The 26,578-nt window shown below is 36.0% G+C and overlaps 2 protein-coding genes across 2 annotated transcripts; both read left to right on the top strand.

Annotated features, from left to right (window-relative positions):
* The first annotated feature begins 5,502 nt into the window (after window positions 1-5,502).
* On the top strand, window positions 5,503-25,293 carry T48 (FU domain-containing protein T48). The gene is made up of 7 exons (XM_028171291.2): window positions 5,503-5,754; window positions 13,244-13,373; window positions 16,839-17,014; window positions 20,238-20,414; window positions 22,698-22,795; window positions 23,933-24,034; window positions 24,635-25,293. Exons 2-7 carry the CDS (start codon window positions 13,271-13,273, stop codon window positions 24,993-24,995), a joined length of 1,017 nt encoding a protein of 338 aa, XP_028027092.1. The 5' UTR covers window positions 5,503-5,754; window positions 13,244-13,270; the 3' UTR covers window positions 24,996-25,293.
* On the top strand, window positions 5,802-9,582 carry LOC114240661 (dynein intermediate chain 3, ciliary). Its single transcript, XM_028171290.2, has one exon. The coding sequence runs from the start codon at window positions 6,558-6,560 to the stop codon at window positions 8,268-8,270; it is 1,713 nt and encodes a 570-aa protein (XP_028027091.2). The 5' UTR covers window positions 5,802-6,557; the 3' UTR covers window positions 8,271-9,582.
* Window positions 25,294-26,578: the final 1,285 nt, after the last annotated feature.

Genomic DNA, 26,578 nt, shown 5'->3' with positions numbered 1-26,578 from the left:
ATAAAATAAACTTAAAACAAACAAAAGGAATCCGTACGAAGGGAGACACATCAAAGGAAAAACAACATTGTTATTTTTATTTAATTCCGAGCATATTCATATTTATCTACCTTTTAAACCTTCTCTGGACTTCCACAAATAATTCAAGACCAAAATTAGCCAAATCGGTCCAACCGTTCTCGAATTTTAGCGAGACTAACGAACAGCAATTCATTTTTATATACCTAATATATCAATACAAAAAATTTACAAACTGACAAAAGCACATGGCAGATGTCACTTCAATATAGGTGCAATCGACAGTACATTATCAACAAAAATAAAAAATATATAACTAAGATTTGATTACATTGGATTGATTGCTTAGGTTTAATTTATATTTAATTGGGAAATGACCGCGACAAATTCTTCCTGTAAGTTGTGAGACAATGAGAAAAAACATATATTTCACTTAAAATTAGTTCAATTCTGTTATTTCAATGTTAAATATCGATTAGGATTGCGGAATCGGAAGTCTCTGCTGCAAGTTTGTAAAGAAACTGAACGTCAACAGATAAACTTGCTGGAAGACACTTCGATACTTCTGAAGAACCGCAAATATCTTCTAAAGAAAATGGGACGCTTTCCAATTGACAACGCATGATTAATGGCATCCGAACTTCGCATAAATCACGTGGATGTTGTGGTTTCAAATCTCCAGAGAGAGATATAGGAGCGTTTTCGCTGCTTCATGAAGGGAACGGTTGAAATATGACCGCATCGATGTGTAATATTTTCGAAATTAGGGCACATAATTATAAACGCGAAAAATTCGTTAATTAACAATCAATCTTTTTGAACCTTTATAATTTGTTCGGCACTTTTTCCTAAAGATTTCATTTGTGTTCAGCGTATAGGTGACGTACATACCTATAGGTACGTATATTTGATTTTACGATTTTTTTTCGAAAATGTTGTTGAAGTTCCGAAAGATAGTTTTCAAATTATCATATTTTTTTATATGAACAGAATATCTATTAGTATATTTGAGTAGAGCACATAACAAATTCTATATTAATAAATGCTACTGCGTTTGGAGATTTCTGATAAAAATTTCTTTGCTTCAGGGCCCCAAGGGCCCATCGTCTCAACCGCGAAAGGCAAAAAAGAATAAGAAGACCCCAAACCCGAATACTTCCGCTTTTTTGAAATTTCTGCTGAAATGCTACTAACTATAAATGCTATTAACTAATTATTTTTTGATCTACCTAAAACCAATTAAATGTCCCAGCTCATGAAGTTATTGCGATACCCAAGAACAGGCGTTTTAAATCTAAATCGCAAAGTAATCCCCGACGTTTATCTGGTATAGCGTGAAACGCAAATAAACGTGATACAGAAACAAGAAACGGTCAGTATTGTCAAGGCGGCTGAGTTATTGGACTGATCCGAGATACAAAGGCCCAATTACGCTGGGACCGTACCGAGCGCAAGGTCAATAAAACTATAAACCTTTAGTCATTTCAGCGTCCAAGGAACTGGATTAGGATTTTGGTTACTACATACGTCAATAACCATCGTATCCTTGTTTCCCAAGAACAGTTTGTTTCACGTAAATAACATAGGTATATGTGTTATATACTCGTGTCTATTCCTAAAATAACATATTTTAATACCATAACTTGATAAACGTGACAAATAAACAGACAGTCGTATTCAACTTCTTTAATTTATGTCGGGATACAAATTCATTACGTCAGGATTTTCCTTACAATTATTGATGAAATACAAATTCTACATTTCTTATACACATTAAAATTGATGCCAAAAATCTAATAACTCTATAATTGTTGTGTATTATTTCCTTACAATTGTTTACCTTCATTATTAATAATATTATTAACTACGTCGTGAAACATAAATACCTATAAGTTTTATGATTCATTCCTAATTAAATTAAATTCCTTTATCTCCGATTTAAATGAATCAACAGTTATTGGTTGGAGTTCGTTTTTTTCTGCCGCGAATAATATTTTGCTAAATAATACTTTGAGATTTTATAAATAACTCAACTGCCCAGTCTTGTTTCAGATACCATCACCATATTCTTCATACTTTAAAAGATCCAGTTTCTTTAGTTTGAATTAAACAATTGATTAAATCTCTAGTTTCTCGTAACACAAAAAACTAGTAATATCATGTAGACCAAGTACTTGAAATACTTTAAGACAATCGTTTTTTTTTTATTCTTTCAAATCGTCTTCATTGCTACTTCGGCTCGAGCACGCTTCATTGTCCATTGTGTCTACAAAGAATTCATTCATTTGCGCAAAATGAAGACTGTGGCAATGCGTCGATATATCACGAGCCTATTGTTCGCTTTCAGAAATACATCTATGAGGTCAGCTTTTGTAAGCACTTGTTATTTACAGAGTATTATCAGTTGAATGGTTAAATCAATTTACTGACAGAATATTCACAAAAAAAATATATATAAAATATTCTTCTTCTTTGTCGTTTCCTCATTACTGAGGGTCGTGACCACCTTGGTCCAGTTTTTGCACCAGCTTCCTCCAATGTTGCCTGCATTCAGCCTGCTTAATGGCGCCCGGGATGCTGGTGTTTGTGGCCTCCTTGATAATGTCTGTCCACCTGGTTGGCAATCTTCCTCGACTTTTCTTTCCTTCCACGTGAACTACAACTATTAATTTTTCCAAGTTCTCAGGATTTTGTCGGGCCAAAAAAATGTTATAGTTCTAGTAAATATTATCTGTTCCTAAATAATCTAAGTAATTTGAAACAGCATTTAGAAAAACATTCGAAATAACGCTATTAGCATTGTTTCGATATTGCCAGCTTCTAATTCACGTTCTACAAGCCTTCACGTCGTTTGTAATGCTTCTGATACAATTATTATCAACACAATAGTTGAAGTGAGAACTTTTAAAATGTAGCGGTAGCCATCATACAACACAAGATATATGAAAAATGCCTGAATCTCGCTTGCGACATTTTCAAGAGAAGTCTGCATATATACAACTATACCTACAACCTACTGATGGTAGGACCTCATGTGAGTCCGCACGGGTAGGTACCACCACCCCGCCAATTTTTGCCGTAAAGCAGTAATGCGTTTCAGATTGAAGGGTGGGCCAGCCGTTGTAACTATACCAGATCTTATATCTCAAGGTGGGTGGCGCATTTGTCTTGTAGATGTCTATGGGCTCCAGTAACCACTTAACACCAGGTGGGCTCTGAGCTCGTCCACCCATCTAAGCAATAAAAAAATAATAATAATACAAGTTCGGAACAACAACATTCGGACAGTCGGTCTATCGAGAAATATCACCCGCTCGGTGGAAGATCTTCCTTTCGTCGTAAACCTACAAAATCTTTTATATAGTACATAGTTCGGTTGTGTGGCGTCGACCTAGAATAGCACAACCCAAATTTCTTTCCGTGGGTGTCATAAATGGCGATTTAGAGATTCACCGGCGAATGAGAGTTCTCAGAGTATTAACACCAGTAACAACGTATAATGCAATCAGCAACTGGCATCGACTAGTGGTAGGCAAATTCTAAGCCTGAACGGTAGATACAACCATCCTGCTTATTTCTTCCACAAAGCAGTCATGCGTTTCAAGAAGCCTTACTACCCTATTTTTTTACCATTAAAAATTTCGTCCATTTCTAAGTGGTTTACGGCATTAACGTTGCTATGTCCATGGCCTCCAATAATAGCTGTACACCAACAGGCAGTGATCCCATTCACCCAACAACGCAATCAATAAAAACGTTTATTGGGCAAGCCCATTGTCATAAGTCCTGTGATTGCACGTGACCAATCGTATACGCGACCTCTTTTAATTACTAATCTGCATGCGCTAACACAGTTAATCGTATAATTACAACAACCAGAGACCAACAATCTGAGTAAGTACCTCGTTATAATTTAATAGAAGCACGCTAACTAGAGCTTACATTCATATAATTATTGCACTGCCCTGTTTTAATATCAACTGGGTTTAGGAAAATAATGTACGAAAGAACAAGAATATTGTTTTTTTTTATTAAAGTGATTATTAAAAAAAAATATGGAAAAACTTCACAGGGCCATTGTATTGTAAAGGGTTATTAATACATAAAACTTAATTCGATTGATTTTATAATGTCACTAACAAACGAAAGGTGGAATCGCAAAACTTCAATAAAAACCTTATAAATAGAATAACCGACACTGTGACTGATTAAGTTGACAGATATGCCATGCTATGAGCACAAGGCCAGGCTCGGGTCAATTAGCAATCAACTGAAGGTACGACTGAATTTGAAAGACCGTCATTAGAGCAATTATGTCGTTTAACCCTTGACTGTGACTACTTTAATGAAATTCATTTAATTTCACGATATTCTATAATATTTTTCTATTCAAGCCGGATTCGATACAACATTCTGTTTAAAGATGCGGATAGTACGCATGAAAATATCTCATTTCCAAAAATAATATCGATGCACATTTTTTTTTTTTTGAAAGATTTCTTTTAAAACTTCTTTTAAGCTCACCGACCTTCATTTTGCGAAGTTTTAAATTAAATTTATCTAATTAAAAAAAGATAGAAATCTTCGAATTGTTTTTATTACTGACATTGACAAGCGTACATCTGACCTCATAGACATTAGCAATGCCAAGGCCACAGCCAAGCTGCTACCTGCCATCAAGGAATTTTTATATGTCGCTTGGAGAAGGATGTTATGTTAACATTCACTACACATCTAAAGTTTCTAGCTTGCCTAGATTCTTGCCCCTAAAATCAACTTTTTAAATTTTTAGAACATTTCATAGCAGTTAACAATATACCTATCTAGGTACCTAATTTCGAAAATTTATCAATTTTATACAATTACCTATCTACCGAGTAGAATAGCTTTTAGAACCTACGGACATGACAAAACTAAATAGTTCCGCTTTTACCTTCTGGCTACGGAATTCGAACAATGGACTGAAACTCACTAAACTGAAACTACTAAATGTTATTGTTCCACAAAATACGGCGAGAATTAGTCCGGTGCACGTTCGCGTTGTTAGCGAAACACGTTGCTTTCGTAGAGTACTACTAGGCGGTGCACGCGGTGTCGTGACACAGGCATTATCGCAGCCATTGGCCTACATCGCCAACAATGTCCCTAAAGTCTTTAATTCTTTTTTAGCATTCTTACCCGATTAACTTCAGGAAAAAATTAAAACTACTACGGAACTACCGAGCTCCAAAGTTATGTAATATTTTCTTTCTGATAACTTCAAAGATAGGTCACCGATTTAAAAGAACAGGAAAACAGTTAACGTTGTACCATATGTCATTTGACGGAGAACTGTTAAGACCAACAAAAGTAACGTGTATAATAATCATTCATCAGCCTTCCACCGGTTGTCAAGGAACTCATAAATGAAACCAGTCTTTAGTCGACAACAACTACTACTGCACAACGAGTACTACCGCGAGTTCGTCACGCGCCTTCCTTTGCCAGTTCGTCCGGCCACTCACTCGAGTGACGACCGCTTCAATGAGCGTACGCCGCGCGCGCGCACCATCCACGATTTCAGATTTCTAAACGTGACTCAAAATATTGTGTTGTGCCAAAATCGTGACAGACCAACGACACCATTGAATGCGACGAATAAGTGATGCGATAATCTTAACAGTGTGGAATCAAAACATGTGATGTTAAATAGCATTTGTGCGATACCGGCGAAGTAAACGGTGTTCGTATTTTATGGTAAGAAAGTTAATTCATTAATATTTTATGCGGCTCTTGACTCTTGCCAAAACAATGCACGAAGTTAGTACTTTTATTTGATCGACCACATTTTTTTACAATTGAATGATTACGACTGACGTTTAAACGCCTGAATTGATATCGATAATAATATGTTGATACCCGCAATTTTTAAACCTTTCCAGATATAGATTTTAAGTTCAACGCAACGCAAATTTTTAAGTACAAACCTAAGAATAGTACCGAACGCTCCCCTGCTTATCAAGCGCGTTAGAACTATACAATAATTGTATTGTTTTATAAACAAACATTATGATGTTGAAACAGTAGTAAGTAGAGTGTATAAACTGTATAAGCAAGCACACAGCAGTTGTAACACCGAGTCTCGCTTCTCGCTAGCTGTTATTGCCATAATAATTTATGTACGTATGTTCTCAATGCATATTTATGCAGTCTGCATAACAACTCTGCCTTCGACAATATTGTTACGACATTTCCTGGTCAAAACGGCATAATTCGAACATTCGAAATTTAATGGAATCTTTGAAAGCTCAAACCATCAATTATCATTCTCATTTTTAAGATTTATTTAGACGTTGTATTGTGTAATAAAGCGATACCTAACGGTCCAAGGACACATGTGTTTCTAAGTAATCGTGACGTGTTAGTCACACTTGGTATTGTAATAATACTCGTTGACTCAAGGCACGGCCAAGTTGATCTAATGGTGAAATCTGTCATAAACATACTATTTTTACACATTATTACTGAAATATTGCTGAAAATTATTTAAAAAAAAACTTATGTTTTCCTATATTAAATCAGATTATGGCTATACAAAACTCCGGAAAAACTTCGGAAGGCAGACATTATTTCAAAAAGTGCCAGCCCATATTGTAGATTCCATTATACCAAACAAAGACGAACAAAAACAATATATGTTGCGGAATCCCGTGCACCGTCTAGTGCAATCAACAATGGCACAGTCGGAAAACGAAACGAACACTGAGCCCGTGGTAGTTCACGAACAAGGCATTAACCACACTGAAGGTGGATGGCCCCGTGAGGTGCACATTTACAACGAAGACCACGTAAATCGGCATCGCCGTCGCGTTATGCACGACGATAACTACGTACACACCGTATTGAACCTAGCGCCTGTCATGAATCATTATCTAGATCAAAACAACGCAATCGAATTATACCAAGCCTACTTCTGCGATATGGAGTCGCAAAAGCCTGTCGAGAAATACGATGTAAAAATAGCGAATGTTTTCCGTGATCCCTCTTCGCGACCTATTAGTTGCATTCAATGGACAAACGAAAAGAAACCAAAGCTTGTAGTTGCATATAGCAACCCCAGAACTACTCATGAAAATAATTCATGTTTCTTCTGGGATCTAAATCGACAAACGATCCCGGCACATGAAATAACTCCAGAGGAAGCTTGTTGGCAATTAGCATGTTCTTCATTAAATCCCGAACAAGTCATCGCAGGCCTACAAAATGGTACAGTAAATTTATTCGACATTCGTGAGGGCAAAAAACCTATTTCACAAACTTCTATTTATAATTCACATCGTGGACCAATCACAGCATTGCTTTATACACATTCTAGAACACAAACCGAATTTTTCACTGGCTCTCTAGACGGTCAATGTTTATGGTGGGATGTGAGAAATCTTAATCAACCAATAGATTGTCTAATAGTGTCAATAAAACTAAGACCTAATGAGAATCCAAACATAGGTAACGCTGAAGGTATTTCTTCAATGGAATTTAACTCTTCTCTATCATCAAGATTTTTGTGTGGAACTGAATCAGGCTTAGTTTTAAACGTGAATCGCATGGGAAGAACTCATTCAGAAACTTTGCCTTCGTATTGGGAAGCTCATTCGGGTCCCGTTAGAACCATTCAACGAAGTAATTGTACTTCACGAATGTTCCTTACTTGCGGCGATTATTCGGTTCGTGTGTGGAGTGAAGAAGTGCATACTGCTCCTATAATAGTCACGAGACCGTATCGGTACGAAGTAACTGACGCTACTTGGGCGCCACTTCGATTTTCTAGCTACATGGTAGTGTGCAAGAATGGAACATTCTACTATTGGGATTTTCTACGTAAATACAAAGAACCTTTGACCGCTTTGAAACTATCCCAGAATGAACTTACGAAAATTACTCCGTATTCTGATGGTGAATCTGTAGCTGTGGGAGATAACTTCGGGGCTTTGTACCTATTACATTTATCTGAAAATATGACGACACCAGATTTTAATGACAAACAACTTATGATGCAAACGTATGAACGTGAAACGCGGCGAGAACATATTTTAGACAACCGCTTAAAAGAAATTAATTTAAGAGCACGCATGGAACAGGAAGTAATAATAAATAGCCCCGGAGATGATCAAAATGAAGACGACTTACAAAAATTGACTGATGAATATTTCAAAATCATAAAACAAGACCTGCGGGATGCAGAAAGCTTTTCTCGTAGTTTATCGATTACGTGAACAGTAGTAATTATACTTTAATTTAAACTGAACAATTGATTACTCCATAAACTGTAATAATAATTTCCATTTTATTATTTATGAGATAAAAAAAAATGTATTCCGGATGCTAGGCACGAATCGAAACCCGCATGTCTGGGCAGATCGGACGTACATTCGGCTGGGGCCACGACCAACGATTTATCTTACACAACGACAAATATATCTTGACCTGTCAACATTCAATTGGAATCTCATCTATAATATAACGGTTAAATTGATGGGCAAGGCGAGGGAGGCCTCATTACAATGGTAACGTAAATTACTCGCGCCCGTGAGTTGCGTGAATACAAAAGTGCGTCACCGGCAACTTTCACCGCGACTTAGTACTAACGAGTAATAGACTCGCGCACACTGACTTTAAACTGGTCGTTGTACCTACGGTAGTCGCCTTTCCACCATGTTTGTTCCTGGTTCCATACCTTTGTTAGTTTCTCTAGAACTGTGACAAAGTAGTTCATTCAGGTACATTGCATTCATTTCTCACCTAGAGACAATATCCGTAACATACACATTTACGCTCTGCTTGTAAATTATTGTTAAACTAGCGACCCGTCCTCGCTTCGCTTCGGAGACTGTAATTTATTATTGATTTCTCCACTATTTAATGGATGTTATTATATATATAATCCCTCCTCTTCAATTACTCTATCTATTAAAAAAAACCGCATCAAAATCCGTTGCGTAGTTTTAAAGATTTAAGCATACATAGGGATATAGGGACCGAGAAAGCGACTTTGCTTTATACTATGTAGTGATATCCTTAACTGGGTGGATATAGCTATTAAACCAATATACGAATATATCAAACCCAATACCCAATATATGGATACGGCTATAACTTATTATTAAAAATAAAAACTGAATTATGGATCAACCCAAGAACGTGCGAATTAGTAGTGTCTTAATTAATTAATCCGCCTCCAGACATCGTTAGCGAGGAATGGTATTTAACTTGTCCAATCTAGGTTAATTGTCTATGAATCCGACAGCAGATTCATAATGCCAGATAAATATTCATAATATGATTACCACCAATGTGTGACGTTTGCAGAATAATGATTTTGATTATTATAAAAGATTACCACCTAAATTATTACATATGATATTTAAATTTTACTCGTTATATTCTTGAGTCGAGAAATCGGACTTAGCGGAATTAAAAAGAACACAGTATTGAAATGAAAAGATTTTATGTGCATATGATACGCTATGTTTGCCCGAAAACTAATAAAATTAAAAGAAAAACACTACCAACAAAAAAAAGTAAAAAGTTGCTAGTTGAGTAACATAATGGGTGGACGAGCTCACAGCCCACCTGGTGTTAAGTGGTTACTGGAGCCCATATACATCTACAACGTAAATGCGCCACCCACCTTGAGATATAAGTTCTAAGATCTCAGTATAGTTACAACGGCTGCCCTACCCTTCAGACCGAAACGCATTACTGCTTCACGGCAGAAATAGGCAGGGCGGTGGTACCTACCCGCGCGGACTCACAAGAGGTCCTACAACCAGTAAAAAAGAAGCCCGTGAGCCAAAAGAAGTCAATTTGTAATCTTTAAAGTGGTATTAATGTAATAACTCCCTAAACAACATTTCGGGAAGACTGCTATACTGAAGTGTAGCGCGACCTTAAAATTTAAGTAATTCCTCGGCTCAATAAGTAATTCTTATAAGAAACAAGAAAACCAATAAACAAATAAACAAAATGACTCATCTCCAACATAAACAACACCCTGCATCCGCAGTTCATATTTAAACAAACACATATGCAATGATCATGTGTAGGTGAGTGTTCGATATCGTTATCGAATGCCAATGTCAACTGATTTGCAAGCCGGTCGCAGTATTACCGCTCTCCGAACGAGACCTGACCCAAATCGGGACAGTAAACATGATAATTAACTGGTCAAATATTTAACATAACTAGGTGCTGATTCGGACAAAAACATGTAAGCTTTTGTAACTGGTTTCCTAGACCACCTGGTGTAAGCATCGCTTTACCGTTTGGTGATGTCTAGTTTTATAAAAAAACTAGCGGACCCAGCAGACTTCGTAGTGCCTCAATCGATAAATAAAAGTTCTAAACTTTTGTATAAAATAAACTTAAAACAAACAAAAGGAATCCGACGGGGGACAAATCGAAGGAAAAACAAAATTGTTATTTTTATTTAATTCCGAGCATTTTCATATTTATCTACCTTTTAAACCTTCTCCGGACTTCAACGGACACAAATAATTCAAGACCAAAATTAGCCAAATCGGTCCAGCCGTTCTCGAGTTTTAGCGAGACTAACGAACAGCAATTCATTTTTATATGTATAGATATAGAATTTAGATTTGCGGGACGAAATTAAATATTAAATGTTTACGAAAAGATAATAGGGCGGGCACATTTTTGCGAAACCCAAATGCCATTAACAATGTCTATCTTACAAGATAGAGTGGAGTAGATGATATCCCAACTAACCCAGTGTTAAGTGGATACAGCACATCACAATATTAATATATATTGTCTCAACCACATTGAGACTTAAGATTCGAAGTTTCGGTTGTATATGATAACGGTTGTTCTGGCTTAAATGCATTTAAATGTTGCCATTGGAAGCAGGATGATCGTGGTAGGTAGGCACCCGTCCGTACTCAGAATACGCCCTGCAACCAATAAAACTACCTAATGGATCATATGAGTTTCAGAAAAACGGAAACGATAGTAGTGGTGGTAAGGTGTTTTTTAAGTCCTAGATAGGTACTACCATACTACGTATTTCTGATATGGATAGTGCGTTCTGGTTCGAAGAGTAGGACAGCCGTTATAATAAACAATTGGGATCTCATATCTCAATGTGTTGAAGACATCTTACTGTATACACTGCAGTAATCACTTAAAAGCAAATGAGCTGTGAGCTCGTTCACTCAAATATTTAAAAAAAAACCGAACAACTGCTAATTCTAGCGGTGATGTAATAATTTTAATTAAGTATTCAACATAAATGCAAAATGTAGGTTACTTTCAAGCAAGGGGCGATGGCCCTGTAAGATAATAAAATATACTACAAATCGCGATACTTATCAGTCATTGTAAAATATTATTATTTCTTTTACTAAAAAATACGTAATGTTTAATTAATTTACTTTCAAAGCAGCTGCAAACTTCGTTTCACGTTGTTGCTTCATTTTAAAGATACTAGTCGCTGCTCTAATTTCTATTCAGTTCCAAAATGTTCCACAGACTTGTAATTTGTAGAATATTTTTGACACGCCATTTGATTCACCTGACCAGTTTTAAAAAAATGCAGCTTCTGTGTTTTAAAATGAAAAAAGAAAGAATATTCTATCGTTTTTAACATTTTATTTCATTTTTATCCCTCCCTATTTGCTGGTAGCCTAAGAGGCTATTTCAGCTACGCCCGGACGGGTAAGTGAGCTCACTGGAAGAATTTTCTAACACTAGCCCTAACAAAAGCAGTGCTTCGTAGAGTTTACCGCCGGATCAGAATCGCGACCCACTGAGAAGATCCGGCGAGAAACTCAGTGGGCAGTGTTTATGGGTTAGTTCGCTCGTGGAACTCTTCGTCCTAATCGACGAGTTTGACGAAGGCGGTTACCGGTGCTAGAGAGGCATAAAAGCACCGAGAGTGAATCCGGGAGATCCGACAAGACATGTTTCAGGCGAGGGCGATTTTACGTTGCCCCGTCGCAGTCGGAAAAATTGTATTTAAGATAAACTTAATTGTATTCAATTTGGCATTAAATAACGCTGTATAAAAGTAGTTATTTGATTATTTGTAACCAACAGTAATACTATAGTATTTTTTTGGGTTTGACGAGTTATCATAGTCAGACATTAAAAACAGCTTAGCGATTAGGTATCGTATTTATTTTAATCAAATTGTAATTTCCAACGTTTCAAATACAACAAAGTAAAGACCATTATTTCATTATGCTGCCAAATTAACTACGAATACTATGGGATGGTAACTAGAAGACTGACCAAAGTCGTAATCTAATCATAATTTTAAAATGACTATTAAAAAAATTTTATTGCTTAGATGGGTGGACGAGACTACGGTTCACCTGGTGAGGCAGTGGTTACGTAAATGCCGTCACCCACCTTGAGACATGAGTTATAAGGTCTTCGTTTTCGTAGTACAACGGCTGACCCATCCTTCAAACCGAAACACATTATTGCTTTAAAGCAGAAATAGAAAAAGTGGTGGTACCTACCCACGGAGACCCGCCCAATCATCAGTAAATTAAGCACATTATAATAGGTTGCAGGTTTGATTTTTTTTACACAATTTTTACATACAATTCCTTCAACGTGGAAATCAATCGTGAACATTTATTAATTATGTTATGCCTGTTGAATTCGAACACCTTTGCATCGCTTGATACGAATGCACCGGGCGTCTAAACCTTTAAGCCACGACGACTTGATAATTACATAAACCTATGTTTAATCATGTGTGAACTGTGTATTTTTTAAACTAGTGATCCCACAGTAGTCGAAATTCGACTGTTATTAATTGAAAATATAATATTGTACATTATTATGGCTCTATTGTTAAAGACTATTAAACTTCTATAATCACAGATTTCGCCAAGACCACACTATAGACAAATAATATTAAAGATAAACAATATTAATCTATTCTCAATTTGACCACAGACTATAAACAATAAGAAAAGTTTGTCAATAAACAAAGAGCATGAGCGAGTGCGTGTCAAATACATGGCAGTGTGCGTAATGTTTTTATTGATTTAATGTATCATTAATGCATAATTAAAAACAATTTTAACATTCTGCACTCCTCTATATTCTCTATACCTAAGTGTGGGAAGTTTCATACTCCTCCGCCCGCGCAATTTTCGTAAAAAGTGGTACAAAGTTTTTGCTTCACGTATTAATATATTTATTTTTGTTATAGTAAGCCCATAATGTGCTGGCCGGTGCGATGAGCTTGGTGGCGTTGGTGGCGCTGGCGCTGCTGGTGATGGCGAGCTCAGCAAACGCACAGCTACCACCGGCGGACGCGCCGCCACAACTCAACGACACACGTGAGTGAGTCATAGCTTTCTTATCACAATATATTTTATGTACGCTATTTTCTACGTGTACTATAACTTTAACAGGAATAGATATTGTTACGCCGGTACGAGTAACGCCATCTATCGCCGAATAGTCGAACGAATATCGAAGGATCTAGTAGCACCTACAACGCTCGAGAAGTACAACGCCATCTATTGTCAGATAGCGGAAACACGATACTAAAAATGTGTGGAATATTCTCAATCATTCTAGGGATGTGGTATCGGCTATAAAAGCGTTGCAGAGATGGCACGCAGTCAGTTAGTAATCGGACTACTCGAAGCGAAACAGCGAATGGATCACCTGAAGCGAAGCGAAAGAACCGAATTGAGAGTTTTAAAGTATTTGTTGAGTATTTGAAGTGTTCTAAGTGTTGAATACAGTTTTAAGTTGTACTCCGGAAGCATTTTTATTTATACCGAACCCCAGTGCGTAACAATATCCTACCTCTTTTCTATATGCTTTTTATCCGAAGAACCAAATCACCAAAATTAGCTATGAACTGTTTATACTCCTCAAAAAAGAATTACTTTAAATGTTTAATTCTCTATCTTTACATTAAATTATTTATTTAAACTATTCTCATAAGATAATTGTTTAACAATTTATGATAGGTACTATTATTTTTAAAAAACAAAATCTGAATAATAAATAAAATCTAAATATCTTATGATTAAATGACAGTTAACAAAACCGCTCGTGATTTCGAAGCTCATTCGTTTTTAGTAATTAATCGCATGTCATATAATACACATTATACATAATTCATCATAATTAATATCGTATGTATTATTGTCAGCGTCTAAAGTGCAATCATAACACGAAGCGGATGTAAACTTTCTTTATTGTGATGCAATGCTAATCATAGTACACACACGTGCGAATGCGCCCACGCCAATCGGACTTGACAATTATGTAATTAATCCGAAGAAAATAATATTCGTTCTTTTAAAACTCTGTTCGTTCGTATCGTTAAAATTTATAAAAATATAATTAAAATTGAAAAAAGGTACAAAGCAAACGAGTAATCTATATATTAATTAATAGGTGAAGCAAAAACTTTGTACCCCTTTGTACGAAAATTGCGCGAACGGAGGAGTATGAAATTTCCCACACTTATAGAGAATATAGAGAAGGAGTGCAGAAAGCAATTTTTTTTTAATTATGCATAAAAAGTACATTAAATCAATAAATAAAACATTACACACACTACCATGTATTTGACACACACACGCATGCATACTATTTTTTTATTGTCAAACTTTTCATATTGCTTATAGTCTGTGGTCAAATTGAGAATAGATTAAATGTTGTTAGTCTTTATTAATATTTTGCCTAAAGTGTAGTCTTGGCGAAATCTGTGATTATATAATTTGACAATAAAATAATAATAATTTTTAAATTTATAATTTCAATTAATTATAGTCGACTTTCGACTACTGCGGGACCACTAGTATATATAAAAACGCTATGACATGTTCTTATTCAAATGAGGCTTACGGAGAGCAGTCAGCGATAGGAAGCAGCTTTGCTCTAACTCTGGCACTGCTGACATCCTTGAACGGCTATAACCACAAACCATCACCCGGATCGTATGCTCGTTTGACTACATAGGCAATAAAAAAGTAACCGATTTTTAGGTAAACAATACGTGTTGTACAGAGTCCCGTTAATTAAACAGCCGTGTACTAATCGCGTATAGCAAGCATAGCGACCGCTTTCGCTTTGGAAAGCATCGAATTAAATCGACGGTGAAGTTGCTTCGAAGTTGATTTCACAGCCGTCAATCTTATATTAAACCTACTAGATTATTGAAAACCAGCGGTGAAACGACTATAGCACATAAATATAACATCGTTTTAATAAACATAAATCACCAATTTATTTATATCATACGTTAAAATAAATATAAATGTGCTCCACATTCTACGTATGGTTACGTAAAAATTTTCAAAATTGTGTTTCTAGAATGAAACTGTTTTGTAAAAAAAAAATACAACGCTATCATTATACTTGGCTTGATGCAGTATTGTGTTGGCGTAATGTAACTTATTATACGTTCACCATTTACCAAGTTCGTGTGCAATTATTATCAAATGAACGTGCCTCAAACTTGCATAAATTAAATCTGGTGCATAAATTAAACTGGTAGTAAGACCTCTTGGGAGTCCGCACGGGTAGGTACCACCACCCCGCCTATTTCCGCCGTGAAGCAGCAATGCGTTTCGGTTCGAAGGGTGGGGTAGCCGTTGTAACTATACTTGAGACCTTAGAACTTGTATCTCGAGGTGGGTGTCGCATTTACGTTGTAGATGTCTATGGGCTCCAGTAACCACTTAACACCAGGTGGGCTGTGAGCAAGTCTATCCATGTAAGCAATAAAAAAAAAAAAAAACATGACACCTATAATATTATTAGCAATAAAAATTTGAATTATTCTTCGCGTTGAATAGCATCGCAATGCAACGTCACAAAAGAAAAATCGGTCAAGTGCTATACGAATGTTACTTACTTTGAAGCCTTATATAAGGGTAGGAGTTAATATGTTATCAATTTTCATGTAAGTTTCATGACCTATAAAATCTTTTACGTCCCAATAAGTATCGTGACCCTCATTTTAAACCACTAAATATACTGTGGCAATCCTGACGCGACAAAATTTTATGTTCCTAATATAAAATTCACAAATGACTTGCACGATGAATATTAATAATGTTTCATTCTCTCAAGTCTACATTTTCAATTTACAAGGAAATTGTTACCTATTACGCACAGCTTCAGTATTATTCGTGAATTTTTTTCTGCAGAGAATCTGTAATATAGAAACGTTTAAAGTGATTATGTCATAAATTCAAAATGCAAGTACATCGTCGGTTTTTGTTCATCTCATTTTTTAATGATTCTCGAGTATCGTTTTTTAGGTTCCTTTATGTAACTAACTATACAGAGAGTTGAATTGTAAATCTCAGACACCTGTTTAGATATTAAATTACAATTAGTAGACTTCTCGTTATTAGGTACTTACTGTTGGAATATTCGCAGTTTTTGACTTCGTAGAATGCAATTGTTTCATTGTTAGTAAACTATCTTTACAAAAGTATTTATTATACGCTTTTGGACTTACACGTGGCACTAAGTGAACCTATAAATACATAGAACAGAGTCGACTTGAAGCATCATACAATCGAAGATCCAAAGTATTTGCTATATTACTTACAAATCAATATCTTAACATATATTATTTATGTATATCAAAATTATTCACGGAGCCTCGGTTTTATCTGTACTACGGGAAACAATTCAATCAACGACGCAATGAACTTATTATAACCTCCAAGTCCATACATGTTTATCCATTCACAAAACGAAACACTAATTAAGATAAATGAAAGAACAAAGTGCTGATAAAGCTAATTGAAACATTCTAATTACAGGATGCGGCACAGAGTGCGTTCGTTGCGGTGCGGACGGGTGCGTGAAGTGCCTTAGACTCTTGGTCTGGCCGGGCGGCACATGCACACACGAGTGTCCCTCTGGTACCAGGGAGTCTTGGGCGCACGATGACCACCTCATGGGCCGAATCTGCTATCCTGGTCACGCTTATAATGAGGTACAGTACAGCCATACTATATTTTTTCTTGATGGGTGAACAGATTCATATTCTAACCCTAGTTACCGACTCCAAACATAAATTCTGACACCCACCTTGAGGTATGAGGTAAAAACTACAATTGTTACCCTATTGTATGCATTGTATAAAATCTGTGCCAAAATACAAACCATGGCGACGAAGGCATGAATATTTTGGGATAACGGTACTTCGATAAGGCTATGCGTCACGATAATCGCCTTATCGTTGCCGCCGCTGACTACTCCCCGAATCCTGATCATGCAGGAGCCAGTCACCGTCGACACCCTAAACACGTCCTTATGGATCCATCAGATCCAATAACCGTTGCATTAGACGCTTTCAGCTCTAACACTAGGAGCAGGCTTAGGGACCCCGGTAACCGTACTCGTCGAACTCGACAAAGAGGTCGACGTGCAACCTAACGTGCCCGCTGAGTTTCTCGCCGCATCTTCTCAGCGGGTCGCGATTCCGATCCGGTAGTAGATTCATTCGCGAAGCAATTGCTCTTGAGTTGTTAGGTCTCCTTCGGAGTCGCTCGGGCAGTTGTTAGCAAATCCCACCTCTCCTGGCTGAGCATTTGCTCGCCCATCTGTCATGGTGAAACTGGAAAGGCCTTCGGGCCACCAGTAATCTTTCAATCATAAAAAAGCCATCACACAAAAATTCAATTTCTTAAGTTTTCATAATTGCATTTAATAAATGATAGCTCATTAATCGTATGTATCGTACATATGAAATAGATTACTTTGACTTTAATTATCTATTTAAATATTTTAAAAAGAGTACATATTTATGGAGGCTCGACGGAACACTTAAATACTAATTATAATAAGCGATTGGTAACTACGGTTCCAAAGTAAACTGTACGGACACATGTCAATGACATGGTCAAATGTGTACCCGCGATTTCGTACACGCACATAATAAGTCACCTTATACTAGTTGCACTTGAAAAAATAGACCTTCAAACTTTGATTTCCGTTACAGTTGTAATCGAGTTGTTAAATCTATAAACTTCAATAGATATCCTATGCATGTTTTTGTTTTTTTTTTACATATATAACATACAACATATATACAACATACATTTAAAAATAAGCACTGATTTGTAGTTAGGAACACATTATTGTGATCATTTTTTGCAAATGCATGTAAAGCAAAAAATCGTTTTTACTACAGATTTATGTCTAATAGAATAAATATCGACTCCAATCACTTTTGTATTATAAAATGAGCGCTTCAGTAAATTCTACATCGACTATGCGAGAAAATAGAAAATTGTTCGAGAGTCAAAGCGTTGTTTAACTGCGAAAGTAAATAATTATAAGACAGTTTTCTCTGACTTTCTCCAAACGCCTATTCAACTGGAAGCAACTACACAAAGTGTAAACCTGAAATTATTCATAGCGGTACAAGCAACAATATTTAGTTACATATATTTATTTATTTATTTAACTTAATGCACAGAAATACAATGGCGGACTTAACGCCTGAGGCATTCTCTACCAGTCAACCAAGGATGGTGTAGAGAATCCTGTGGTAGGTGCATTACTTTATGTGAAAATAACCAAACTGATAATAATACTTCATAAATTTATACAAACACATACACGGTATATATATATCATCACATACAACAACGTACACAATATTATATCATGATAATAATATAAAATTTACACATAGATCAATATATAAACTCAATTATATACTCGTATATTCACATACATATTCATATACACACTTAAACACAACATAATAATAATATAATACTTATTCTGGCATTAAATCCACAAATCAATAAATCAAGACTAGATGTCTCTGGTCTTTGCAAGTCGTAGACATAATTACAACTACATTTATGTTCTTGCTCGTATGATGTTGAATACTTTAGTCGTTCTTGAAAATTCAAGTATTCCAAAAGTCGGAAATAGTAAAATGAAAATAATAAAGTCGAGATTAAGCAGAAGAAGTACATAGTTTTATTTTTAAAATTTATTATCTTGATTTTATTATGAAACTAAGAACACATTCAAGGTAAATAAAGAAATAAAATGTTGCCAATAAAAAATACTTTTTTATTAGTATCGGGTTGAAATAAACAAGCTGTTTTTCATCAAACATCAAACCAAAGCCGCTCTGTGATACAACTCTCGATGTACAACACTGATGCAGGCACGCTCATTAAAAATCGTAAATCCGTTGAAAATGTCGGACCTACAAAAGTTTTAACGCTCGTATGATATCCGTGTATGGGAAACGAATCAAAAATTACTTTGTTTAATGAACTCGTGTCTACGGTATGGGACTTCGTTTTATTTTTGTGTTCCAAGTGTTTTTGAAAGATCACTTAGTTTCAAAGGGTTTCCTCATAATATGACCAATTGTTGACTAATAACTTCGGTTTTATACACTGGCGTAGACGGGCAGATGAGATCTAGACGACTAGATATATTTAGGTCGTAAAATACTTACGTGTACATATTGAAGCAGTAAGCGGGGCATATGCATATCTGAACTCAACGACTAAAGTTCTTTGTTGCTGAACAACTCGCGTCCGAACATTGAATGAGACTGAAAACAACCAATACAAGGTGACGCATTTAGCGCTGAGTGCAACTGTCCCCGTTTCCATATAAGATAGAAGATACCATATAAGAAAAAATTTATATCTGCCGTAAGGCTTAAACAATTAAATATAAATCCATCAATCGCTATACATATTCCGCCACGGACGCTTCTGTTAATCAGATACAGTTAATTTCCTATGTAATAAACTCCATAGATAACCTAACACTTGATTAACTGAATAATTAGGTACTATGATATAGCTCATGCTCGCGACCACCGCAAAGCTTCCCGTTTGAAGTGTAGTATAACCTTTATTCCAATGCAACTAAGAATTGGGCCACGTGTCTCAGTACGGGCGGTGGCATTGATTATGCAGCGTTTACAACCGCTGAGCCTCTGTTGAGCTGTAAACTGTGTGCGTAGTGCGAGTTTTTTAACGTTCTCGATAGCGTAAAAGTTAGCTCATATTTGTATGGAATGGGGTCGTTTGCCTACGTTTGCCGCTAGGGGCGCTGTTCCAACTGCATACAAAATTGGGCTAACTTTTACGCTATCGAGAACGTTAAAAACTCGCACTAAGCACACTAATGTCTTACAAAAAACAATTCAATGCGTTAACTTTACAACACAGCTGCTGGTCGGAGGCGCGTGTGGTGCCGTACTGTGTGTCGCGCTGGTCGCAGCAGCGGCTGCGTACGCTCGTTGCAGGAACAACGCGCGTGCCCAAGCGCAACCGCTGCCCCAGCGTACGAACCACGACGACGACACGCGACTACGGGAGTTCCACAAACAACTCGACTGTTTACGTGTAAGTACTTTACTGGTGGTAGGACCTCTTGTGAGTCCGCGCGGGTAGGTACCACCGCCCTGCCTATTTCTGCCGTGAAGCAGTAATGCGTTTGGGTCTGAAGGGTAGGGGAGCCGTTGTAACTATACTGAGGTCTTAGAACTTATATTTCAAGGTGGGTGGCGCATTTACGTTGTAGATGTCTATGGGCTCCAGTAACCACTTAACACCAGGTGGACTGTGAGCTCGTTCACCCATGTAAGCAAAAAAAAAAAGTAACGATAACCTAACAACCCTATTCTAAGGCGTGCTTGAAACTAACTCGACTTCGATTTGAGTAAATCGGTATTCTTAATTGGAAATTAAAGTCGTTTACTTGGCGCCACTCGACATTTTTCCTCAAACGAAGTGACGAGGCCGGACGTACGCTATGGCCATGATTTACTTCTTCTGCTCTCGCTTGCACCGTTTCAAACAGAACTGATTATTCTAGTAGTGTTAATATTACCTAGTAGTTTTTAGCAATATTTTTGTTTTTTTAATGTGTTGTCAACAACGAGAGTGCAGTCTTGATGTCAGAATCCAGTCAAGATGACAAGACGGTTTACTTCATTTAGTCACTGAAGTATGAAACCTAATTTAGTGAGCATCGTTTGCTAACACAACGATGACATACTAATAGTACATACACGACTTATCTATCTTATAATATTAAAATTTATATAAAGAAAATGTAAGGAATCATCTAAACACCTTTCACCTAATTTCACCTCTAGAAAGTGACTTGCTAAAACAAAGATTAAGATACAAATAAAAAAATAGGTAGGTAACGATTCCAAGGATTCCTCGAGATGATCATTAACATCTTTTGAGTCGAGGAAGCTTCAAGGTAACATTTTAGAAGTTATACTTATTACGTATACTTATTAAGTTATACTTAATTAATACCGTACACTGCACATGCGGAATCCACGGTACAACAAGCCCCAATGCGCTGGAGCAAGTGTGCTCCGGTTTATACAAGCTCAAACATGTAGTTACTATTTGTGTCACGGAAACCCCATGTGCGAGACAGATTCACGCTTCCACATTTCGATCAACAAGTCATACACAATCAATTTCTTTTATTTAAATAGCACCTGTCTAAAACCACCAATTTATTAAACTACTTTTTTATATAGGTACTGCCCGTTTTTCTATCACTTTGAAAATATTAGGGTTCTAATCTACTTAGTAATGAAATTTAGCGAAAACATATACCGTGCTTTTTACATAGGATTGACTTAAACAAGAGGTAGAACGTTGATACTTGTTAGTTTTCTTAAGTGGTGTTGTAAATTTATGAACTACTGTATGTACTAATCCAATAAAAGAAAAGACTTCACAATACTCCTCGTAGTATATTTTAGGTAGACCAGCATGAGCGGCCACCACAGTCGTTCAAGATGTTCATTGAATGACCGCTATTAAAAATAAAAACAGTACTTCATCTTATATCTCAATATATTCTGAGGGTTGCATATTGTCTATGACTTCAGTAACCACTTAGAACCATTCATCTGTGATCTCCTTTGCCTATCTAACAAAATTAAGTCAAGGTAATAAGGGCGGCAGTATTCACGTTAGATTAGATCATCTAACCGTTTCAGTAAACACTTAACACAGGTACTAGAACCGCATTTCCTCATTTAGGTATGCTAGTAATACTAGTAGTAGCGACAACTTAACCATTACATTAGTCTACTTGTGTAACATCTTTGCCATTCGATTAGTAGAGCAGTGGCATAAAATAGCGCTAATACAATAAGAAAACTTGATTACCACGAACAAAATTCTCACATTCGATATTGAAATTGACTTTCATCAACCTAGACAAGACATTTCACAATTCGTTCTCATTTCTTCAATCGTAAACGTATTAATTTGTTATTTGAGAAACAGAAATGGCACATACATCATCTTATGACATACCATTTAATAATCATAATAATGTAATAGGAAAATGGTTACAAAAATAGTAAAAATATCATAAACTATCGGGAATAAATAACTCATGGTCATTTGACCCCAAAACCTGTGTCATGACTCTCGGTCCAATACTCAGGGGCACTCATTACTTCACCGAAACTACCGTGGCGGTCATTAAACCATTTTAATAACAGAAACTAACTTACTAACATCAAAAACGAAAAAAAAACCTGCGATACCTAACGTTTAGAAACGAAAGCTATAGTAAGTATTTCGACAATCCTATTTTGGGAATACGGCAGGAATTTATAATTATGCTATTTTCATTTATTACAGCCTCATGCCTACACACTCCTAGCAATATTGAATCACACGAGGCACCAGGTGCGAGAACTTTATCAGCTCGGAAACAACGACGCTGCAATGGCTTATAGGTAACATGAACTAAATAAATTGTATAATATAATACATACATTGTTGTGATTATTAATATATTTTTATACTGGTGGTAGAACCTCTTGGGAGTTTGCTGGGGTAGGTACCACCACCCTGCCTATTTTTGCCGGAAGCAGTAACACCAGGTGGGCTGTGAGCTCGTCCACCCATCTAAGCAATAAATAAATAAAAAATATAACAATAGCTTATAATAAAACCCTGAATACTATCTATAGCTCCGTTTTCTTAATCTTCTGTAAAACTGTTGCTCAATTCAAAATATATACATATATTTACGTGGATAATAAATATTTTATGCATGGTCCTATTTTTCAATAGTCACTCTGAAAAAGTTTCTGAAGCATCCGAGATGTATGCAACTCATTGATTCCCAAAAGACAGTCAACCGACAACTGATTACCATAAAATTAAAGAAAGCTCAGGGTACATGGTCTGGTGTAGGTGGGGTAACTAAAGCCCTAGAAACGGGTAAAAAGGAGATGATTATATTGGAAAGCTTAAGAAAATTCTATGTATGATCGTTAATCTTTAAAACTCATTCATTTGCTTTCCTGCAAAACCTAAACAGAAGACAATATCCTATTACTAATTAAAACAATTAAAGCTAAAATACACCAATAAAATTACTCTGAAACTTATTAAACACGATCTAAGAGAATAGTTAAAATTATATAATTACTATATTCGTTTACTTCTTACTTCTCAGGCAGCTCATTCCTTAATCGTGCTACTTAGGTAAACAATTCGCAAGGAGTGGTGAACGAATTTTATAAACATATAAATTTCAATAGCCTAGATTCGGAAGCCTTTCACAAATCGAATCCATCATTGGTCGATTTAATTTCAAGCACAGTCTAAAATACCGTAACGGTACCAAACTGGCTATATTCTCAATTCTAACGACCGAACAAAAACTTGGCGATTCCGACATTTTTTGTAGCTTTTTTTTTGCTCACAGGAACATTGGTGTAACTAATAATAAATCAGTTCCCGTAAACGGGGAGCAAGGTGGCCCAAAAAACCCTACTAGCACGATATCGGTGCACATGTTCGTGTTTATTTACGTTAAGTAATTGAGTTGCTCGTGTCTATATTTAGTTATCTATTCTTTACAGTTGCATACTGAGTGATCTGGCGAAGCTGCTTATATTGTTAAACAAACAACACGTACCAGTGGTGCCGGAAGAATGGCCACGTCTCGCCAGTTGGGCTGAACGGTAATTTAATCTCATTATAGACAAAGTTTTTATTAACTATCTTAAACCAGATTGTCTTAAATATAAACTGAGACCGTAGACAAAATTAATTGCACTTTGGCTAATAAGGACAGCCGAGATCTCAATAATATATTATTGCGCGTAGGATTTTGAATAACAGCTCTAATACACTCTCAACCATAATCATGATTGATTCATAGCAGATATAGACAAGCCACCCTCACAAATAATTGTTGTTTTGTAACCAGATCTATTTAGCCATTCCTAAGAATGATCACGAATTACAACTAGACAAGATTGGCTCTGTAACGAAATAACTGGTATTCAGGTAGTTATGCAAATGTTTATCAGTAGGCAATTACGCAATGAAGATGATCATATAATACTTAAAAGATATAAATAAAAACATACACCAAATGTTTTTTATTCATTTCAATTCTGCGCAGAATATCTATGACTCCACGCCAAGGGCTAAGCACATAAGACTAGAATTTTTTAATAAAACCATAAACCGTGTTAAGTAGACAATTTTTTTTAATAATCATAAAAATCGAAGGATTTCTTTTTTTTTTACACTATGTAATTTTTATTCATCCACAGAATTCTTAAAAGGTACAGTCGCAACAGACAACAGCCACAAGCAGGGCAACTCGTAAATGTCTTACCAACGCCACCGAGTCACAGCTCTGACTCGGAAACAACGCAACAGTCGTTTTCCACTTTTAAACCACCGTCATATTCCCCAACATCATACGACAGTAATATAGATAAAGTATCAGAAAATCAGTCCGAATGGAATGACGTCAGACCACCGAGCTACTCCCAAATAGAACGCGAAGCAATAGTCCTCTCCGATCATTGGGAGAGGAGACCCATTGTGAGACGTGAAAGTGTATGGCTAGAAGATGAACTATTCGAAATGACGAGGCGGCCTCAAGATGAACTCACCACTGAACTATGATTTTTTATGACTTTTACCCTTATGGATTTCCATAATTACCATTCCAAGTCTGATAAGTACAAAATATAGTTTAATTAATTTAAATGTATAAAGTTTACTACTTGCATGTAGTTTTTATACGAGATTTGTTTCTAATAAGCTATTTAAGCTTCTTTTGTTAATATATTTTGTAACAATTAGGTTGTAAATGTATGCTTGTTGTGTGACATTAATGTAAATATTAATATAAGATGTTGATTGTAAAATAATAATAAAATATTTCCGAAAGAAACATCTGAAATAAAGTTGATTGGAAAAATTATGAGTATCTAGCAATTTATTCTCTTCACAGGAAACAACTCGGCTGCAAAACATAAAATAAAAAAGAAATTTTACTCAGATACTTTATTCTTGAATGAAGTTTTATCACTACATAGTATAAAACAAAGTCGCTTTCTCTGTCCCTATATCCCTATGTGTGCTTAAATCTTTAAAACTACGCAACGGATTTTGATGCGGTTTTTGTTAATAGATAGAATGATTAAAGAGGAAGGTTTATATGTATAATAACATCCATTAGGAGAAATCAATAATAAATTACAGTTTCCGAAGCGAAGCGAGGGCGGGTCACTAGTTGTAATTAAAATAAATTAAAGCTATTAATAGATATTGGGATAATAATAAAAATGCGATACGATATAATAGAAACACAAAGCGTAAGTTAGCTCACATTTGTTTGCAATTGAAACAGAGCCCCTAGCGGCAAACATACGTTCCAAGTGCATACAACTTTCAATTAACTTTTACGCTATCGAGAACGTTAAAAAACTCGCACTAAGCACATTAGGTACAACTATACCAAGCTAAGTTTGCACCTCGCTGGAATGCGTTAATTAAGATGATAATTTTCCTTTATGTTTCTTTTTCAGGATTATGTTTCTCCCTTCACTGTATATCACCTTTCCTTTCATTTTGTTACCCACAACAATTCGATCGAAGTAAAAAAAAAGAACGTTAAGCGGTCAGTAACAACAGTTCAACAAAAACTTAACAAAAATAGTCCAATAATATAACTAAACATCAACAAAAAACCCAACAAGAACAGTTAAAAAATTTAAAATTCAAATGATAGGGAGACGAAAACTCGTATGATAACAAAGATGCTAACCGTACTGACGCGACAGGGCGATCGCGGGAAGGTAGGTGAGCGGCGAAGCGGGCTGATGTTTAGTTATAGTATTGGACTATTTTTGTTAAGTTTTTGTTGCACTGTTGTTACTGACCGCTTAACGTTCTTTTTTTTACTTCGAGAGGATTGTTGTGGGTAGCAAAATGAAAGGAAAGGTGATATACAGTGAAGGGAGAAACATAATCCTGAAAAAGAAACATAAAGGAAAATTATTACTAGCAATTGGGATACAAATTTAAAAAGTGCAAGAACGCCCGGATGGTCTTAATACAAAAACCCGATATTGCTATATTCTAATGTACCTATGTTTAATATATTGTTAAAAATAATAAATGCAAAGTAAATTCTAACAAACATTATTTTACATTTTTAAAGTCATAGCGAATCCTTTTTTCAGACCATACCTAAGCGTCAG

This window comes from Bombyx mandarina, chromosome 17, assembly GCF_030267445.1.
Source record: "Bombyx mandarina strain Sakado chromosome 17, ASM3026744v2".
NCBI lineage: Eukaryota > Metazoa > Arthropoda > Insecta > Lepidoptera > Bombycidae > Bombyx > Bombyx mandarina.
This window is presented reverse-complemented; position numbering and strand designations above follow the sequence as displayed.